Below are 22283 nucleotides of genomic sequence, written 5' to 3'. Positions count from 1 at the left end.
GTATTTGTATCTGTAGTGATGGTGAAAGGAGTCTGGCAAGGTGTAGAAGTTCCATAATAAAAACATGGGGTCATCCACTCATTTAGTCATATCATTTCTAAATGACTCCATGTCCTTGACCACATATATATGTGTGTGTGTGTGTGTGTGTGTGTGTGTGTGTGTGTGAGAGAGAGAGAGAGAGAGAGAGAGCTAGGAGGAGGGCACAGAATCATAGGGAAATGGAAAACATACAACAGAGGGGCCCATCAGCTGCACTGGACATTGATGAAAATGAACTAAGCAACTCAAGGGCAGTGATGGAGGGAGGGAATGAGAGGGAAAGAGGGAACAGCTTACACTAAGCAAAAGGAAAGAAATGTATATATCACCCGATGTGGGAGAAATCGTTGTATTGTCAAAGCTCATAGACTTCACAAACATTTTAGATCATGATAATGACAATTTTCCTTGTGAAGGTTAAAATGTGTTTGTGACTTTAAGTATCACTATCTCACAATACTGTAAAATTTATGAAATTTGTGTAACCACTTAATCTTAATAAAAATGCTTTAAAAAAAAAAACATGGGCTTTGGCTACTAGGCACTAGCACTGTGGCTGCTCTGATGAACAGCAACTGTGAGTAGAACCCTTACGAGACTGCTGTGCTGAAACTATATTCTGTGTCTTAGGGTGTTTTCCCATTGTAATCATACTTGTAGGTCACTTCAGTTACTATCATGCTGTATGCATCGCTAGAAAAGAGTGTGCAGGGGTGTCATATGATTCAGGTACCACACTGATAAGAGAGACAAGATTGGTGGGGAAGTTCTAACTGACCAGGGCTCCCATCTCCACCAACACCCCCCTCCTTGCATATTATCTGTTGCAGCCTAAGTCAAAGAACCCTAAGTAATAAAAGGATAGCACCCATCTTTGCCAGAGTATACAGGTCGGGTGAATATTCAGTATAAAAATCACCCCATGAGCCCATGTTAGGAAAATGGGCTAAGGAAAGACTCTAGAGTCAATTTAGGATAAGCAACTCTTGGTTGTGTTCCAAATATCTGAAGGCTCATCATTTTTTTTAAAGAACAACAGAGAAACCCCAGTTGTGTTACATTTTTTATATCCATGCTCCTTGCATCTCAGCTCAGGCCTCCAAAGTCCACAGCTAGAAATTAAGCATGCCTGACTTCAAGTAAAGGGGGAAAAAGATCTTTCTTTGGAGGGTTTGCAGATCCAGGAATGACACTTGCCATCAATTAATCTCAGGAAGTGAACTAAATGCCCTGCTACAACAGAAACACAAAAAGCTTGCCTTGAAGACAACAGCCTAGAGCTAAACCACAAATCCCTTTCCAAGCAGACTTGCTGTGTGGAAGCTAGGATTATATTTTAAAGAGCATAGTTCCCCTTGCAGGCAAATACAGAAAATCTCTGTGCTTTTTTTTTTTTTGTTATGACACTGGGTTCAACCATGGATTTCAGAAGTTTACATTTAAATACAAATAACCAATCCATGTGCCAGTGGCTCGAGTTTGTAATCCTACCTATTTGAGAGACTGGCATCTAATAATCCTGGCTCAGAAGGCTGAAGCAAGAAAGTCTATGAGACTCTACTCTCCAATTAACCAACAAAAAGACAGAAATGGAACTGTGGCTCAAGTGGTTGAGCACCAGCCTGGAGAGAAAAAGCTAAGGTAAGGGACAATGCCTAGGCCCTAAATTCAAACCCCAGTACCAGTATACAAACACACTACACACACACACACACACACACACACACACACACACACACACACACACACACACACACACACACACACACCATCACTACCACTACCACCACAAGTAACTGAAATTATGAAAGAAGAAACTTCTAGACTGACTTCTGAGTTGCATCCCTTCCCATCTCTCAACCCAATTCTCAGATCTCATTATGTAAGTGTTTTTCTGTCTTGGCAAAAATCCTACCCAGGGGGAGGCTGACCCTGCATGGGTCACCCTAAGAAACTGGAAGGTTGATAACATGTAGGTAAGTTCTTCATCCCTCAGTAAGTCTTTCATCAAAGTGGCAAATCCTGATTTTACTGAGCATCTATTATGTCAGATACAATGTGAAGTTTCTTGGACCTCATAGTTTGGCCCAAATGTCAACACAGGTGATTCTTTAGCTATACCTCCTATAGATGTAAAGATAGATGCTTCTTCCAAGATAAAACTATACATCAGGTTCATCCATTAGATGCCAGCTTCTTTAGGACACGTGTCTCCTACTTTTCTTCCCATGTACTTGAATCTAGTTGAAGGCAGAGTAGATGCTCAATAAGCAACCACATTTTAAAAAATTCAATGATCTCAGCCTCTCAAGACTCCTGAATCATTCAATAATGATTCATAGGATCTATTATTATGTGCACCTCGTGACAATCCTTTTGTGGTGCCAGTACTGGGGTTTAGACTCAGTAAATTAGGTTCTTATTTAGCTTTTTCACTCAAAGCTGGTGCTCTGCCACTCAACCCACAGCTCCATTCTGGCTTTTTAGTGGTTAATTGAAGGTAATGGTCTCACAGATTAATCTAGCCAGGTTGGATCTGAACTGAGATCCTCATGGTATCAGCGTCTAGCAGCCAGCTCTATTCACTTTTGATATTTTGTGAGTTTGTTTTCATCTACTGCATTAATTTTTGCATCCAGAAACTGAGTTAGGACAGTTAGGACACCATGATATGGAGACAGGAAAATAATGTCTCTGGCCAGTTAAGACTGCCTCGAGTTTGCCTGGAGCCACTGCCCAAACTAATCAACAGGGACGAATCATGTGTGATGCCTACAACGGTCCAGGCAGAGAGTCTTAATGAAGCAACTGCTCAGAGCGCCTGTGCAACATCCGAAGGCTTCTGAGAGGGAAACCCTGTGACTTCAAGCTTCTCTCACTACTCTGATTCTTAGGATGGGAGGGTCTCAAAATGTGACCCACCATAGACCTGCAGCATCAGCATCCCCTGAAAGCCAGACAGAAATGCAAATTCAGACGTAAGGAACCCTGTGGAGCTGCAACAAGTAATGATATAACAAAGTCCACCAGGTGATTCTAAGGACGTGCTAAAGTTTGAAAACAAGCTTTATAAAGTTGTGCTGAGAGTGAACATCTCAATGGATCTGAAGTTAGCATCCATCATCAGCACCCAGACTGGAAGGCTATGTTTCCATTCAGGGACCATGTCTAGCATGACACAGTCAGGTGTCTGGACCACAAAATGTAAGGAGGTCCCTAGATGCCTCTCGCCCTCATCCTGACCCTGAGTTCAAGTGGAGAGACTGGGGGCAAGAATACATTGAGTCACCTCTTCTGACTCTGGGTGACTCTAGACTTTGAAAGGTCCGTGTCAAGGCTCAAGAGGAAGTCTTCACTTGTATTTACACTAATGACTCTTTTGCCAACCTGAATTCCCATAGCCAAAGAACAAATAAATACAGGAAGCAAGTTATATACTGCATATCGTATGCAGCGGACAATCCCTCTAATCCTCATTCCTCCTATCTCTTCTATTCCAGAGAAGACAGCCTGGCATTTGTCCTTACATCAATGAGTGCAACTTTCAGTGTCATGCCACACCGCTGGCTCTTTGCCAGCTTCAGACACAAGAGAGTGGGTTAGTGCTCAGGAGTTCTCCAAATGACATAGCTGCATGCTCAGTTCCCACACACCGCTCCAACTAGACCTGCCTCGTTCCTGTGTGCCTTTTAGTTGTGGAAGTCTACTGTTTAGTATCCCTCTGCAAGGATCCCATTTGGATTGATTCCTGCCTTAGCCCATTTCTCCACACCGTACCTACTTGACAGTCACTGACCCTGAGATGGGCTTTCCCAGTACCTTGCCCTCATCTCCCACAATATGGCCATCCTTGGAATTGCCACGGCAAAACTTCGGACCAGCCTCCAACCACACCGGCAAGTCTAGGCTTCTCTGGGACTACTTGAATTTTTTTTTAATTTCCTGTTTCCATCGAATGCATTCTTTTCTGTTAGGCATTCACCATTCTCAGAAGAGGACAGGAATGAATACCATTATATTGGGAAGACTTGGTCTTCAGTCCTGGAGGAGAACTGTACAAAATTCTTCTGAAACAAGAAGACAGATGATTACGCTCTGCTGAGCATGAACTTGTCCAGGGACCTGTGTCAAGTCCACCCAAACTTTGCTATCATGACACCCATGACTTCCTTCTTCTCTGCTCCCATGGGGGACTGTCATCTGCTATTAGTTTATACATTAGGAGGTGGATTTTCTTAGCTATGCTGTCCCTGCCTTCCTTCTTCTCCTTCAAGTGGAAAGAATAGTGAGGGTGGCATTCTATCCCTGAGTTGGCTCTAGGCCATTTTGCCATTTTCTATTAGTGGAAACTGTCACACTGGCAGGCTCTGATGTGGGAAGTCTTAACAGAGAGTCCCCGTGAAAGGTATGAGTCAAAAGAGAGGGAATGAGACTTAACAGGCAGATGTGTGTACTCCACCTAATGATCAGTCAGTGCCCAAGAGGGTAATCTGTTCTCCTCAAATCATATTTGCCTTCCCATTCAGGAAAGGAAGGTCTAATATTTCCTGGGTCTCATGACATAAAACTCTCCTCAAAGTGTTCAATTTCTCTGTTTGGGGCATCGTCAATTCTCCTGGCTTGGCCCAGCTGAGAGTTATCTCTTTGTGTAAATTGTCTTCCTGACACTTCCTACATCAATTCTTGTGGTCTATGCTTCTTTACCTTATTGCAAATCTCAGAACTGGTGTCAGAAATGCTATGTATCCTTTATGGGGAAAAATGTCTAGCCTGGACTGGCCCACAGTCCCTCCTTGCAAACCCTGAGTGTCGTGGTACCCAAAGGGCCTGGGTAGAGGCTGGGGTTGGGAAGGCCCTCTCTCTCACCTCTGTATTGATGGTCTCAGAAAGGTACTGATGGAGGATTCTAAACCCATGCTTATATCACCACTAAATGATCAGTTTGGATCATTGCTTCCTCCCAAACATGCACTTGTTTCTCCTTGTCTTCCATAGGTAAGGTCCTCCATGACTAGAGGCCAAAGATCTCCCAAATTTTCAACTCCAGTGATGTCACACAAAATACCCCTTGCTGTAGCCATACTAAGCCATTTATTGTCACTGGAGAACTTTTGCTATTTTCTTCATCTTCTTAATTCAGATGACCAGATTTACTTGACCCTGCCTCATGCCTCAGTTTCCTCATCTGTTAAATAGGGGTAAAGTAATATGAAGTCAGTAAACCATGAAGAAGAACATGTACTAGTATTAGTCACAGATTACCCACGTGCTTCTGGGCTAGGGAAAATGAGACCTCCTTTAAAAATTAATGCCAGGTACCATTTCATAGCCCATGTTAATAGAATCCTTAAGCCATTCTAACTCTGTTCCGCTGTGTGTTTTGCCTGTCTCCAATATTAAACTGTCAGCATTTTAAAGACAAGGATCTCTACCAGTCCATCTTACTTTAAATCCTTCAAGACCTTCCACAACCCCCTGAAAACTGGCAGGATCCCAGTAAATCTTTGCTAGTTGGAAATTTGATGCATTGTATTCATAAGCTGCTACGTTCAATCGAAACCACTTTGTACAACTACTTAAAAACAATCATAAAAAAAATCAACCAGTGCCAATGGATCATGCCTGTAATCCTAGCTGCTCAGAAGGCTGAGATTTGAGGATCAAATTCAAAGCCAGCCGAGGCAGGAAAATCCATGAGACTCTTATCTCTAGTTTACCACAAAAAGCCAGAAGTAGAGTTGTGGCTCAAGGGGCAGAGTGCTATCCTTGAGCACAAAAGCCAGGGACAGTGCCCAGGCTCAGAGTTCAAGCCCCAGGGCTAGAAATAAGTAAATTTTTTAAATCATATATATATATATATATAATTTAAAAAGAAAGAAAATTGAAACAGGCAGCTGAGATAGACAGCCTTTTGGGGTCGTAGGTGGGGGTACACAGTAAGTATTGTATGACCCCGACACTCTGGAGAAATATTCTCATCACCTAAAAAGCACCTGTGAATAAAACTGCTTGAAGGTGGACATGGAATTCAGAAGTGGGGATTTCAAAAATCTATGAATCTGCTATAACTGTATTCCAAATGGTTTTCAGGGTACTGGGGCTGTACTTGTACTGACAGTTATCCCTCAGCTTTTTCTGTTCCAGGCTGGCTCTGTACCACTTGAGACATACTTCTACTTCTGGCTTTTTGGTGGTCAACTGAAGATAAGAGTTTCACAAACTTGCTTGCCCTGGCTGGCCTTAAACAGTGATCCTCAGGTTTCAGCCTCCCTGACTAGCTAAGATTACAGGCATGAGTTACCAATGCCTGGCTCAATGTATTTTTTTTTGTCTTTCCTAGAGAGACTTCTAGAGGGTATTCATAGAAAAGGATATACAAAGCACTAAATTAAGAGCCCTTGCCATTGCTATTTAGAGGGAACGTTATTTCCCTCCAGGGCTTTTTACAACTATGGGAAGGCTATTTCTGCCAGGAAGCCTGGGTGACTGGAGCTTGGTGTAGGAGAAACTCCTTAAAGGATTCCAGATTATGTGATCACCAGAGAAGAGACCTACTAGACGTATGCATGGAGTCAGGGACCTGGGACCCGCACAGCTCACTCCTGGGTGGGTCGGAGCCAATGGTTATGATACGTGTTCTTGGTTTGGCACATAGACTCTCAGCATGTGGCTCTGCCTGGGAGAGTTGTTTTATTCTGTCGGGATGACTAAATAATACTACCTCTCCATTCAGACACACAAAGCAAGGCTGTTCACTTAATGACCATACAGAGGATTAAGTGACACTAAAACACCAAGCCAAGACTGGTACTGGAACAAAGGGGAGACAAGGACCCATTAGTGAAGGGTCCCCACAGCATTTTCTGCTGGCAGATGATTAGAAGGAACCTTCACAGTGAAGCCTGTTTTATTTGCAGAGGCCACAGTGGTAAATTAAAACCCATCTTGGCCCATTCTGGGCTCTGGGGTTTCTCTTGGAGCTGTTCCTATCACTGTCCATAGGCCACTAAAACCTGCCCGCACTTGGGGTGATTGATTTCTGCTCAAACAGCGAGCTGCAAAGTCATGTCGGAAAACCCACCTCAAACAAGCCATTAGCTTCCTTTATGGATTTTTTAGCTCATAAGGAATAGGGCCTTGGAGGCCTCCTAACTTTTGAAGAGTAGACAGGGGTGGGGATGGGGCAAATGAGAAAGCCAGAAGTAGGTGAGTGTACCCCCTTCTCTGTGTTTTGCCAATCAACAAGAGGGATCTAACAAAAACAGTCTCCCCAGGCTCATGGCGGGTGTTGGATATTCAAAAGCACACCAAAAGACCCTCCAGATAGTTCCGTCATGTAGAAACTAGAAGATACAGAATAGACAGGGCTCGGCTCAGCTCAGCAGAAGCCCTATCCTTGCTCCTCTGACCTCAGTCAGAGGATGTGGCAGTACCTAGGAGATACAAAGTCCAGGAATGGGGGAGTGTCTAACACTCCCTGACTTGTCAGGCATGGCCCAATCCAACTGAGCCTCAATGGAGAGCATTGTGGGCAGGTGGTGTGAAACATCCCAGCGAATGTCACTGTGGTGGCAGCAGCATCCCACAGGCACCAATATTAGAAGCCCCGAGTTCTGTAGCTTGGCAGGTTTTAGCTCACACCTGACCCCCGTTTAGCAATTCTGATGTACGACGAAGCAGACAGCTCTGGCCTGGGATGACTGCCTCCCTCAGCCCCTCTCCGGCAGGCAATGAAAGCAAGATCCACTTTGAAAATTCTCCCCCATCATGCAAACTGACATAGGCATGCTTTTCAAAAACCCACAGCCAATCTGTTGATCATTACTTATTTACAAAGGCCTTCGGGCAGAAAGTCCTGTAAAAACCATACTTGATACGGTATACACTAGCTTTTTCTGCTTGTGGAAAAAAAAAAGAAGTACCCCCCCCCCCCAAGGCTACCTCAAACCATCACTTTCTATTGCACACAAAATGGAGCGTGTAACACTAAAGTATTTAATATATATGGTATAATATATCTACAGGAAAGGCATTTGTGTAGAAGTATGTTACCCTGGATTTGGTAATTTGATGTTTTGCTGAAGGCTACGACTTAAAAAAGCCTCCACCTCATACAGGAGACCTGTCATCTTGGTACCCAAGAGCCAACAGAATAAAGAAGTACCCTTAAGCAGCAAAACTTTGACACAGCTTTGAAGCATATGAAAACAGTATAACTCCTTAGAATTATTATTGCTCAAGATCAAAGCAATGAGCCATACTTTACATAGCAAACAGGGACAGAGAATTGGGCTCCAAAGGGCTCAGATTTTCCAGGCTTCTCTTTATTTATTTATTTGCTCCTCTAAATTTAGGCAAAAGAAGTATAACGGGTGTTTCTCTCTCTCTCTGTCTGTCTCCCTCTGTCTGTCTCTGCCTGTCTCTGCCTCTGTCTCTCTCTTAAATGGAGAAAACTATTAGCATTAGATAAGTCGATTACTTAAAGGTGAGTAAATAGGAAGGCAATGCTAGGATGACAACCAGTGTCATAAAAAAAGAGCAGCTTGGCAGTTGGAGCATTTTATTCCCCCTCATAAACTGTAAACAAGCATGTAAATCAGCAGTGCCCCAGCATGGCTGAGCTGGGGGATGGAGAACTCTTCAGTGGAGATGGTTAATGGGAATGGATGGTCATAAAGGCAGAGGAGGTAGTGCTAGTAAAACTGCCATCAAGTAACCCAAGTGCACCACTGCTGAAGAAGGACAGCTCTCGCCGATGTCCTGGGCAGGTAGACAGATGTGGAGGGGTAAAGAGATTAAAATGTGCCGAAGAAGAATGGAGAGCAACATGGCTCCATCTCAATAATCAGAGGAGGGAGAGGGACCAAAGGCAATGGAAAAAGGGGAAGTCCTGTTAAGGTGGCTGGTGCCCCTGTGGCAGGAACCACTTAGGAGAAGCAGTGCAAATCTGAAATCACTTTTGGATCATGGAGGTGTTAAGAGGGTTTGGATGTCAGGAGAACCCACTTATTGGGATTGGCAGATGAATGACACAAAGGGAAGATGAGAGATGAATAGGTCAAGAATAGGAACTTGTAGAACTCTGTGGAAAGTCACTTACTATTTCTATAGGGAGTGCTATATCTAGAGTTCTTTCATTTAGAAAGGAAGAAAGGAAGACAGAGAGAAGGAGAGAGAGAGGAGGAAGAACAAAGTAGGGAAGGAAGGAAGGAAGGAAGGAAGGAAGGAAGGAAGGAAGGAACGAACGAACGAAAAGGAAGGAGTAAACATGCTGTATTTCATAATTAATATTGCTTTTAGGCTGAGCACAACTAGATTACTTTTGAACTTTGCATTGGCAAGTCCACAGATTATTAGACTTTTTTTCTCAGTCAAAATCAATTAGCAGAAATTTGATTTCAATCGACAGGATAAAAGGAAGGTAATCTTCAGGTTCATTTTTGATTGTGATGATACATCTCACATATGGCCTTAAGTACTGAAAACAGTCCTCCGAGGGACTCCAGCAGAAAGAGACTTGCCGCAGGCAAACTAACCACAGAGTTGCTCTGATTGGTTCCCAGCGTCATTAGTGCCACTGCTGTTTAGAAACTACACACAGACAGGACATGGTGACAGCTAAGACTTTAAAGCCTATGTATTTTTCAAACAGCTTTTCAAACTGTTTTTCATGACAGAATTTTTTCAGCTCTATCATTAAGTGCTGACAAGCTGACAGAATAAATACTTAAGAAGCCATAGAACGATCTTGCTCCCCTCCCCCATGATCACTGGTGCAGTAGGAGAATCTGGGGCCTAGGCAAGCATGGGAGGGGGCCCGGCCAAAGGAGAAGAGGGAGGAGTGAGGGCCGACCATGTGTGTGTATGTGTGTGGGAACCTTGCTTACCTCATCAGCTTCGGAGACGAGTTGGGCGAGTTCCTCATGCCCCCGTTGCGTTGCTTTTTTTTTGGTGACAGGGTTGATGGCTGCTCGTCTTCAACTGGAAATATAGGTAGCTCATGAGATTAGGAACAGTTTGAGGGTAGACTGAAATACAGGCAAGATAGCATAGTCACACACTCAAGGCTCAGTCACTCAACTAGGAAATCAGGGCTGTCTTTTAGGACCCGGTGACAAAGACCAAATGCATTAGTGAAAGGAGGCTTGCTTGAGAAGGTTGAAGCAAAACACATCTTTACGCTCTAGCACTGGAGCATGCACTTGAAACAGACTAAAACAAGTTCATAAACGCCCTAAACTCAGAAAGGAAAAGACAGAAACAACAACGAAGAAAAAGAAACCGTTGATTTGTCCGCATACAAAAAATATACATGTGCGTGTGTGAAACAGTCGATGGTTATTCTTCAGAATTAACTCTGGTAACTTTGTTTTGCTGGGTTAATCGAAGGCATCTTCCCATAACCAACATCAGAGGTAAAATTGTGTTGGAAAGCGCCTACCGCTTCTCCAGAGGAACCACTTTACTAGGTTCCTAATCCCCGAACAGCACAGATAGAGCTTTGAAGGTAGGTGAAGGATTCTAGGCCTTAAGAACCAATGTTACAGTCCGTCAGGACTTAGAACATCGGCACAAGTGGGCTCAAGAATCCTCAGCTCTCATCTTCTCAGCACCCAGGGAGGAGGTGTGGAGGAGGACTGTGCTCAGACAGGAGGACTGGCCAGGACAGGAGAGCACTGGGATCAGGGTGTACTCGCCACTGAATGGAATTTCTAATGAAGCAATGGCAGGCAGGGATGAAGGGCCAGCAGAGGAGATTGGAAACCAAAGCTGTTTTCTAAATATGTCCACCACACAGACTGCTAAGCAATGTGAAGCTTCACTCACAATACAGCACACTACTGCTTTGCCCCAAGACACCTACTAACAAGCTTTGTAGCTGTATACGCTGGCACCATGCTTCATTTTAAGAGCGCTGCTTGGTAATTAGCAAGATGCACAACCCCCACCCGCACCCCCACCCCACAACCTGTCACCCAAGGGCCTCAGCTGCAAAATCTAGTCCTGCTCTTTCCGGCCCCCACCATCCAGGCTAATGCTGTAATGTCAAGAAGGAAAAAGCAGATCCTTCGATTCTTAGGGTAGGTCGACTGCCACACAGACTAGGAGGAGACACCCCTGTAACTCAGAATGTACGGAGGTCACCTTTAATCTAAGAAGAGAAATATTAGCAGTATAGCAAAAGCAGCATCAGAAGAAGCTTGAGATATACATATTAATAGCACAGGAGTCTTTAGATAACAGGAGAAAAGAACCATCCCAGCTACTTAGTATTACCCAAAATGGCCCGTCCCACAGCATGCATTGTACGTTACTTCCTTGAAAACCTTAAATAAATTTAGTAGGTTATGATCCATGGTTCTGAAGGGATCCTAAGACTCCAAACTGGTTTCAGAGGAGAGCACGTTTTACACACCCTGAATCTACTGTCAAACTGGGATTGCCTCATGCTAGCTGGCACAGGAAAAGGAAACAAGAGTGAGGCGTGAAGTAAGATGGATAGCAGGAGAGCTAAAGGTAAGAAAGCTTCTGCCAAGGCCCACAGCTCTTCCCTTCACCACCTGCTCCCCCCCACACTGCCCAGCCCGGAGGGGGCTCAGGCTGTGACCAGATCAGTCACGGAGGGCTCCAGGCAGGGACTGGGTGGCTGTGAAGATATCACATCTTATCAGAAATGAGTAACCACAGCAAATCACACGAAGACTAAACAGCACTTAAAAGATTAAAGGAAATAAATACAAGCCACATAAATGGTATTGAAAAAAAAATCACTTAGAGGTGATATGCATCTCTCAGCAAGCAAACAGGCACTCTGAGCTTGACCTAAATTCATCTTCCTTTCACAAGATAGGGGTCTGGGTGTCCAAGACAATAATAGGATAGGAGTGGGAGCGGGAGTGTGTGTGTGTGTGTGAGAGAGAGAGAGAGAGAGAGAGAGACAGAGACAGAGACAGAGACAGAGACAGAGAGAGACAGAGAGAGAGACAGAGACAGAGACACAAAGAGACAGAGAGACAGAGATAGAGAGACAGAGAGACAGGAGAGAGAGAAAGAAGATGGAGAGAAAAGAGAAAGGACGAGAAAAGAGAGGGGAAATAGATGGGAGGAAAGAAGGGAGGGGCAAAGAAAACTGTACACAGTGTAGTCTTATACTTTCTCTTCCTAACAAGGTTACCGTTTTATAAAGGCTACATGCTGGAAGACACATGTGTGTGTGTCTATGTGTGTGTGTGTGTGTGTGTGTGTGTGTGTGTGTGTGCTCATGAGTAGGTCGAGTGGGAATGCAAGTTCTGTTCTTCTCCTTCACACCAGGCTTCTCAAGGTTACCGTGCAACAGACACGGAGATCTCTTCAATGTGACTCCATGTCACCGGGGTGGTGTCTGGCAGTGCGGTTAGTCGGCATTAGTGAAGACCCACGCCGAAGGCACCTTCCCAGGCATTCCCGTTGGGATCCTTTTGCTTAACTTTTGCTTCCCCATTGTACTGCACTGCTGGGAGATGGCTGTCTTTGGTTGAGTGCCCCTTATCCTTGCACCCTGTCACTGGCTGTTTGCTGGCACGGAGCTTCAGATGGGAGAGCTGGCAAGTGAATACATGTCAGCCCGCTCCAGACAGACGCTTCATGTTGATAGGAAACGTATGCCTCCTTCAGTGCAAGGAAACCATGTATTTTCATTGCAACTCACAGAGATCATTCATCATAATCATACTGTATTTAAACTGGGGTTTGTTCTCATCCATGAAACCATGTTCAAAGCATTCCTCTTGCACTTAGGGCCTGGAATTCTGCTCCCTGAAGAGACAGGAGCACTGTGAATGTTTTGTGATACAGGCCATGACATATGGCTTCCATCTCCCAAGAGAAGCAAGGGACAACTTCTTTGTCATAAGTAGGACATAAAGCATATCTAATTATTCTCCTTTATGTGGATTCTTATCCACCGGTGCACATTTAGAGAAAGCACATTTAAAGAAAAACTTTCAGTTCGGCTATAAAATATAATTTTCATTTCATGGCTTCTGTAACTCCATGAGAGGAATGACAAAGTGGAATTAAAAGGGGAGACTTCCATTTAACTCACGTTCATGAAAGACAGATGTGTGGAAGTAATGGGCTGTACCTCATGACAACGCACATTTACAAGCTCATATTTAACCTAGTCGGGTAAGTGTGATACACCTCTCTCTTTCTCTCTAACATTTCCACTTGTTCCTGTGATGGGGAAATCACAGGAAGATAGGAGCCTTCAAAGAAACTTGACTTACCAGCTCTTCTAAAACACAAACAAGTTCAGGAATCTAACACAGCATTTTTATGGGAGCTGAACTCTATCCAGCCTCCAAGTAACTTATAAAATTCAAGGGCTTGTTTTTTTGTACATCCCTAAGTATAACACTTAATGTTCTCGTAACTTCCCCCACGCTCCCTTGTCTAATAGGCACTGAATCTAACAGTTTTACAGTTGGTGAAGACTCAGGCGCTAGAAAAATGTCAGGCAAGTCTAATGAGGCTTTGGATCCCCTGGTTTGCACGAGAGTTTAATTTGAAGTTACAATGATGTTTTAACATGTTTGCTTAGACTTGACTAAAGAGGATTCATTATTTCAATGACATAACCTCCAGACAATGTTCTGGGAATTGATTTAAGATGGGGTGGTAATTCCAACAGCCTTAATGCCGAGCTGAACATCTGTAACAACATTTCATTTGACTTTTCATCAGAATTCCTTTTGCAAGCAAGAGCAAAGGCAGCGTCTTCCAGAAACACTGGCCAGAGATTCTGGCCTTACTTCAAAATGATCATGTATTTTACTAGATTATTATTATTTTTAAAAGAAAAGCTCTTCCTTTTTCTGCCTTGCCAAGTTACAAACATCTTGTCAGGGCTCACCCATGCCTCTTTTTATAGACTTTGAAATGACAGGGGACAAGGACTGTTGCTTTTCGCTTTCCCAATGTGTGCCTCTGATGGAAATCTCAGCTCTACCCTGGAGTACATCCCCCCTTTCCTGTCCCCTCCACTTTCCCCCCCCCCACCCGAGATTAATAGCAATGAAGTCCTTTGAGACTTCAAGGTGAGTTTGTTGGCTGGAGTAAAAAAAAAAAGTTCAAAGCAAATAAACTCACAAAAGTAATAAAAGGCAAACAAGCCATTAACATGAGTCAACCAGCTATCTGCATTACGTTATTAATCACTACATCTGGAGGAACTCACATCTGTACACACTTAGCAGATCATTAGTAATGTCATATTCACACTGGAACCGCTCAGAGTTAAGACTCATGCAAAGTGGTTTGAACACAAAGGCATCTAGCTAACAGGGCTTCTGATTACTGTGTGGAGCACACTGAATGTTGGAGAATTCAGGCATTTTTGTGGTTATTTATTGGGTTTTTTTAGTGCTGTTGTTTGGGGTTTGTTTTTTCTTCAGTTTGGTCCCAACAAACTAAACACATGCTGAAATCTATGGTAGTAGAGCTCTCGTCTCCCACTGCACTTAGCCATGTTAAGGTGGAACACTGAGAGACATAAGGCAATTATTGTTAAAGTATTGGGATGGGTCTCCCAGCCACTTCTTCACCTGGCTCGGTCACAAGCCGAGAAATGGGAGCTGCATTCTTGGACTCAAATGGGTCTTTGTGATAACGTGAAATAGCTTCAGCCTTGACTGCCAAACAATGAGAAAAGAAAATGGAAATTAATCCTTAGTGAAATTCTCATTACAAAACCAAAACAAAACAAAAACCTCCCAGACCAATTTTAACATCAAATCGAATCATAGCTTTGGATGAAAAATGGAGGTCTCTCCCTCAAAGCTGAATTGCAGGGTTTTTGTTTTGATTTTCCTTTCTCTTTTACCCCGATGACTTCCTGGAACAATTTTTGCTACACCATTGTCTTTGATGTCAGGAGGGAGGATACCTGTGAAAATTCAGAAGGCAATCTCCTCTCTGCCATAATTCCTCCCAAAATATACAGAGTACCTCTCCTCTCTGACAACATACAGAAAACTTAGGTTAGCAGCAGGACCAGACCTATTATCTCCTGAAAACTACGGAAAGGTATCCTACCAAATAATCGCTATATTTCAAGTTGTTATCTCTCGGTGTTAAACTATTGCTTTTCATCTCAGAATGCCGGTCTGCTCAGCATCCCTGGCTGCAGTATTGCTACTTAGCTTACATGGAATACCCAGGTTTTGCCACTCCCTCAGGGAGAGTGATGAGTAGAGTTAGGGTAATAGCTCAGTTGGTAGAACTTGCTTGGCCTATGTGAAGCCCTGGGCTCCATCCTCACACCCCCTACAGTGGGGCAAGAAAGAAAGGAAGAGTGATGTGTAGTCTCTTTGCATTGTCAGTGACATTCGAGGAAAGTGTGTGGGGAGTGGGTTCAGGATACTAATGCTGCTTCACTAAAATTGAGGGCAAAGACCAAAGGCATAGTTGCTGGGATGGAGATCTACAGTGGGCTTCCTGTCTTCTGTGTGTGTATTAAACTTTTCCCCAAAAGGAACCATGGATGTCACAGTAACACCGCCATTTTACAATAGGTGATTTATTGCTAGGGACAAAACTTCCCTGGCTGACCTGGCTTTCCTCTCATACTTCTGCCCAACTTCCCGCAGGAAGTCATGGTTCCACAGTGCGGTCACTAGAGGGCGATGCTGGGGCGGGAACGTGGAATGCTGCCTGCTGTGCAGGGGAAGGCGTCCTGAGCTGTCACTGTGGACCATGACAGCCCTGGCTGCCTATCACCTGGATGGAACTGTTGAGAGGATATGAAAGCTTCCATAAGCAAGTATGGAAAATTAACAACAGCAACACAGATGGAGGAAGTAACCCATACTGTGAGTTGGGAGTCACGTGATTACATATTTATACAGGAACGGGAGAGAATTGTTTCTGGGTGAATCCCTTCTTTGTGAATGTCATGTGCCCATCACTGCCCTCGTCATCCAAGTGTGTAGGAGCCAAGTTCTATGTGGACGGGACAGTGAGTAGCTTAAATGAGAGCACAGGGGACCTAAAGAGGGTCAAATGTTTGGAATAAGAGTTTCTGGTTCTTGGGCTGGGAAGGTGGCTCAGTGGTAGAGCGCTTGCCTTGCATGCATGAGGCCCTGGGTTCGATTCCTCAGCACCACATAAGCAAAAAGAAAAAAGCCGGAAGTGGCACTGTGGCTCAAGTGGTAGAGCGCTAGCCTTGAGCTGAAGAGCTGAGGGACAGTGCCCAGGCCCAGAGTTCAGGCCCCACGACCGGACCCCCCAAAAAAAAAAACAACACAAGAGTTTCTGGTTCTTGACATAATGTCTTGTACATCTCATTGTTGCAATGGGTCCACCTGTATCCCTATTTAAACATTGTGCTTTTTCCCCGTCTCCTCCACAAATTATATCAACATCAAATACAGTGAGAGCAGGGGTTATATCGTGGGGGAGGGACATACAAAGCAACAAAGAAATCAGCTTATAAATATGTTAGAAACAATAGCATGAAAGAAAAAAAAACATTTGAATACTTATCTTGGGGTTTATTTCACCTAACATCATCTTATCTGACCTTTTCTGCTTGTCTCAGACATATACTAGTTATTTCAAATAAGGGAAACCATGGGTCCTATGTTTCTTTGTGCCTGGCTTACTTCACTTAATATCATTTTTTTCTAAGTCATACAATTTAGGCTGGGGGGGGGGGCAGAGATGTAGTTGTGGAGATGGGAGGGAAGGGATGGTAGGGGAAAAACAAAGGAGGAGGCAACAATGCTTGATAAGAAATGTACACATTCCCTTGCTCATGTGATTGTAACCCCTCTGTACAGTATTTTCACAATCAAAAACATTTTAAAAAAAGAGTTTCTGGTTCTGACAACTTAGGAAACATACATCCACAAGAATGCTTTGCTGTAACCTCAGTAAAACCAGTCTATAAATATATTTTTGAAAGATTCTGATAGTGATATATAGGTAATGAAAAGATGAACAATGTTATCCCTCAAAACAGCCCCACACCGGTGCTTGTGGCTCATAAATGTTATCCTAGCTCCTCAGGAGGTTGAGATCTGTGGATCACCATTAGAAGCCAGCCGAGGCAGGAAAGTCCATGAGGTTCTTATCGTCAATTAACTACCAAAAAGCTGGCAGTGGGGCTAGGTCTCAAATAGTAGGTTGCTAGCCTTGATTAGGAAAACTAAGAAACAGCAACTAGGTCCTGAGTTCAAGTCCCAAGAAAACAAAGAAAATAAAGCAACAGCCCCACCAATCACAACATCTCAAATATCTAAAACCCTCCAAAATGGAAAGGTCACATTTTCACACATCACATATACATTACTGAGCAGAAAAACTCCACAAACTGCATCTAAGAAGTAGGGAATGTATTTATATGGAAAACCTAGAGTATAGATTTTTTTTAAAAAAATGAAATCTGTCATTTTGTATAGTGAAGATAGATTTATTGAGGATAATGAGGGTAGATATAAGGAAGGAAGGATTTTTCAATGTCCCTTCTTGTGTTACCTGGGGTGGGCAGAGGGAACTCCAGCCCCCTGGTGTGCTGACTGGGCAGGGAAAAGGGACTTGGTCTGCATCTCTGGATTTTGTGGTGCTCATCAGAGAATGGAGAGTGAGATATTAAGGAAGTACAGGTTATGCAGAAGTCAATCACAGGGTATCTCTCTGGCTCTATTCACTGCCTAGAAAACCTGAAGTGGTTAATGTTGAGTCTAAAAAGACAGAGTAATGAAAGAATTCATCCCCTATACGAGAGAAAAAGAAAACTACAATATGAACCTATTAACAGAATTCACACAACCTGGAGTGCAGTGTTCTGTACACAAATACTGCAGGCCTAATGGACCTCTAGAATGAAACTGGAAAGGTGTAATGTACCAAGGGTATCCATGCATTCTCACCCAGTCTTAAACTACAAGCCTTCTATCTTATTTGTATCCTGACAGGCATCCAGGATTCGCCAAAAGTCCCTGTAAGTAGAACCTCATGGTAAGTAGACATCCTCATGGATGAAGGAATTATGAATATATAAATAATATAAATAAAATAAACTGGGCCTGCTTTAATTCCTTAACAATACTGCAGAATTGAGTAGAAAATCCTTTCTGGATTGCCTTTGATCTTTCCCTTCCCTTATCTTTCCTTCCTTCCTTTCTCTCTCCCTCCTTCCTCTTCTTCCTTCTTCCCTCCCTTTCTTCCTTGCTTGCTTGCTTCCTTCCCTGCCTCCCTCCCTCCCTTCCTTCTTTATTTCCTTCTTCCCAAGAAAAGTTCACTAGGCATTAGCTTCTTAGTGATCAGACACAGAGATGAACAGTGAAATACTAAGAGAAAAATGCAATTGAAATGAGAATGTCAAGAACACCCTGAATTACTACCAGACACAGTTTGAAGACTGGAAAAATAGTAGTTGAGGGAAGATAATTTTGACTTTGTTTGAATCCAGCTCCAAATAGTTTAACAAGAGTCGTCCTTTCTCTAATTTCATTTTTCTTCCCTCCCTGTTCCACACCAGTTGGTAAAGCCTTTCAGTTCAAGGATGGAATGACTCCTGCTATATCCCTGGCACATACAGTCCAAGCTGCCAGAGCAAGAAGTAGAAGACAGAAATAAGTAAGGTATAAAGGGCTGTGTGTGGGAGGGAGGGAGGGTAGAAGGGAGGGAGGGAGACAAGGAATGGAAGGGAGGAAGAAAGGAAGGAAAGAGGAAGGGAGTAAGAAAGAAAGGAAGAGAAGGAGGGAGAGAGGGAGAGAGAGGAAGGAAGGAAGGAAGGAAGGAAGGAAGGAAGGAAGGAAGGAAGGAAGGAAGAAAGGAAGGAAGGAAGGAGGGAGGGAGGGAAGGAGGAAGGAAGGAAGGAAGGAAAGGGAGGGAGGGAGGAAGGGAGGGAGGGAGGGAGGGAAGGGACGGGAGGGGAAGGAGGAAACTGAGCAGAGAAGGGAGGACTCTAGGCAAGTGAATAACTGGATGTGATCACACCACAGCTGCTTTCCTCCTCTGCAGTCACCAAGAGGCTGTGAGAGAAGCCACATTGCTGAGCGGAGCCCTAGCTGACCTCTCACAGAGAAACAAGAGTTTATTCTCCACACATTCGCTTCATTTTTCTGGGTTTCCTAAAAGACAGTGTCCATCTCTGCTTACCACCTTCCAGATGAAACTCCATACAGAAACCAATTGGGAGTGTGCAGATCTGAGGGTTTGGGGCGGGGGGGAGTCCACCAGAGGTCATTGAATGACCCCCTAAATGTCCCTACCAGCCAACCTGCTATGAGAGGCCTGCACCCCACCCCACCCCCATCATGGGGACTTGAGTCAAGTGGTTTTCACATTGTCTGACTTCAGCTAAGTTAGATTCTTCCACCTAGCACTTGGAGAATCAAGGCAAAACACATCTTCCATAAGCCATCCCCCCCCCAACCCCCCTACCCCCGGCTGTCAGCATGCTCTGCAGGTCCACCCTGCCAGCGCCCCCTGTACAAGACAACAGATTAACCATTAGACTAGATATGCTGAAAATATACAGCTTCAACCTTTCCCCGGCTCGCTCAGAGCGATATATAGATGATTATTTCAACCGTCAGCTGCCGCATAGATTTAAACCCCTGCACAATAACTCCTGAATTCATCTGCCCCTTGTCAAGCTGGCGAGGCTGTAGTTGGAGGATACCGGGCCTGGCAGCTTCACCGGGAATCCAGAATGATCCAGACGGCTGCTGTCTCTTTGTTAACAGGAAGCCAAACTGATGAGTTTGTAATGCATTTCTTATCAAAGGTAGTTTCAGACAAAAATAAAATAAAATAAAATAAAATGTGCCCATCAGTTTGGCTAGAATTTCATACAGCCCAGATTATGGGCTCAATCAGGACATCTGTTATTTTCTTAAAGGAACAGACAACACCACGTTTAGCCCATTAAATCCATTGAATTATATATTTATGAATTTATAATTATCCATGTCTCCCCCCACCACCTACTCTTTTCCTGAAGTATTCTTAATAAAATCATCAGCTGGAGCTCACAAAGCAATAGTCTTTAATAGATCAGAGCACCAAGCTAATACTTTTTTTCAAAGTTAATGTTGATCTTTGTGAGCTGTGTATCTAAAATGATCATTGGGAATTAAGGGATTGTGGATTTGTTGTTTTGTTCTTTCCAATCCAGACATTTAACAAAGACAAAACAGACTATAATGGAATTTAGGGAGCCTGCAAAGGAACTTTTGTTTCTACCGTAGTTTATTATCACGAAGATTAGGATTTGCTGTGGGTGAAATCAGGTCCCGCTGAAACTTATCAAAAGAAAATGCATGCAAGATGTCGTACCTAGTCCTGGCCGCTCCTCTCTCGTCCTTTCTGTCTTCAGAAAGGACCAAACTCAGTGTGCCCATCCTAATTATTAATTATGCTGTCATTTAAAATTGTGACATTTTCTTCATGGAGATAGTTTCCATTTTAGAAATGCAGTATGCTTTTTAATCTTGCAAGGTAAGGACTATTCTAGATTGTGATTTTACACTACACACAGCATTAAAAAAAAAAGATTTCTTAGCTATTTCTACAGCATTTCTTAAGATATTATGTAAGACTCATTTCAAAGATGTTATGTGTCTCATTATCTCAGTTCCTTATGAAGATGGCTTGCCCTCTGGAATTTTGAACCCAAAGCAAGTGCTCCCACACCTTATACCGATTCTATCATAGCCCTAGCCCTGTCTCCTGAGGGTCTCAGAGGTGCTGTTTCTACCACCCCCAGCAGAACTGAACAAGGCGAGTATGAAACATGAATTATTTCTTCCAATCACTTCACGCTGTTTGCATGAGATTGTTAGGGAAGGCCCTGGCCACCATGCTTCCTCCTGGATTTACAAATTGTCAGCTATCCTGAGCGGTGGAGAAGAGATCACGCTGCTTCAGGAGCCAGTGCTTTGCCACCTGCCCAGGGTGAGAAACAGAAACCCGAGATAGGGTCAGGTTTCTGCTCCTGGGCTTTATTTCAAACCCTTATCCAACTCTCCTGGTGCACACAATGGTTGCTTTACCTCTCTACCTGGGGAGGGGCAGTTTTTATCTGTGTCTATGTTTTGACTCAGATGTTACTTTCTGCCTCTGTTTTGACTTCCCTGCCCCTATCCTCCCACCCCAAAAGAGTTGGAACTAAACACTGGCAGGAAATGTCAATCATACTTTCATTTCCGTTCTCACTTCCTAATTTTAAAAATGAATGCTTACCCCAACTGATTTGGCTAGTGGAAAACCAGTCTAGAATCTAACTGCAGAGGTGGAAAAAAAAATGTTTTCTGAGTCACAAGATATGCAGATAAGGGCCATTATTATTATTATTATTACCTTTATTATTATGGTCTCATCTATAAATACTTTATCTGCCATTGAGCCCAGGGTGTCAAGAGCCCCAGAGAATTCTAATATGTATTCCAGATGCTCATCCTGATACTTGCTCTGAAACTCTGATAAAGGTAAATGCATGGATCCTTAGTGCAGCCCAGGTGCCTGATGAAGAATGTGCTGCCAGAACACTTTAGAAATACAGTATGTTTTTAACCTTGGGAGGTAAGGACCAGTCTGGATTGTGATTTTGCACTAAACACAGCATTTAGTGTATTTCTTAAGGACATAGTCACCTTCTAAAGATGCTCTTGAACTATAAAATCATTATCTGCTTCTACTATAATTTATCATCAGACACTTCCCATGCAGCATTTTAAAATGCTAGTGTGTGGTTGGGCCCTTCCTGCTCTGCACAGAGAAAGAATGAGGCACGCTGTAGCAATGTAACAGCAGGGCTGGACCGGGCTGGCCGGAGGCTCCTGCCTCATCACTTCACGACACACAAAGCTACCCTCATAGGCACACCTAGAACAAAAGCCGAGATCTGTTGGTTGGAGCCTAGATCACTTGTTACCAGAACTGTCCATCCTCACAGAATGAGGATCTGAGCTTCTGAAATTGGGCCACCGGCCCAAGTCCCAGCTCTGACCCTCCTTAAAGCCCTGATCTCAGAGGAGTTACTCAGTACCCTGATGTTCAAGGATCTGTTGCTATCCCTGCTGGACAAATGAAGACAACACGTTTTAGAGATTCCGTGGGATTGGTTATGACCACCACAGGCTATGGGGTGACAGCTGAGGGGCAAAGTATTATCCCTTGTCATGGGTTTGCTCTGCTCAGCCCTATAGAGTTCAGGGGATGGGAAGACAAGAATCTTGAAGTCATAAGTT

The 22283-nt window shown here is 43.7% G+C and overlaps 1 protein-coding gene across 5 annotated transcripts in view; it reads right to left on the bottom strand.

Moving 5' to 3' along the window:
• Kcnma1 (potassium calcium-activated channel subfamily M alpha 1) overlaps positions 1 to 22283 on the bottom strand; it is a 699649-nt gene that overhangs the window by 75094 nt on the left and 602272 nt on the right. For 4 of the 5 annotated variants that reach the window (XM_042690241.1, XM_042690238.1, XM_042690240.1 and 1 more), the window contains one exon: positions 9930 to 10023. In XM_042690241.1, the coding sequence (XP_042546175.1) occupies positions 9930 to 10023 (94 nt within the window). Of the gene's footprint in view, positions 1 to 9929; positions 10024 to 14627; positions 14715 to 22283 lie in introns of all 5 variants that reach the window. The other variant, XM_042690242.1, reaches the window with a different exon arrangement.

The sequence above is a fragment of the Dipodomys spectabilis genome, unplaced genomic scaffold (assembly GCF_019054845.1).
Source record: "Dipodomys spectabilis isolate Male_0828 unplaced genomic scaffold, ASM1905484v1 ptg000136l, whole genome shotgun sequence".
NCBI lineage: Eukaryota > Metazoa > Chordata > Mammalia > Rodentia > Heteromyidae > Dipodomys > Dipodomys spectabilis.
The sequence above is the reverse complement of the archived record's forward strand: the minus strand, read 5'-3'. Positions and strand labels throughout refer to the sequence as shown.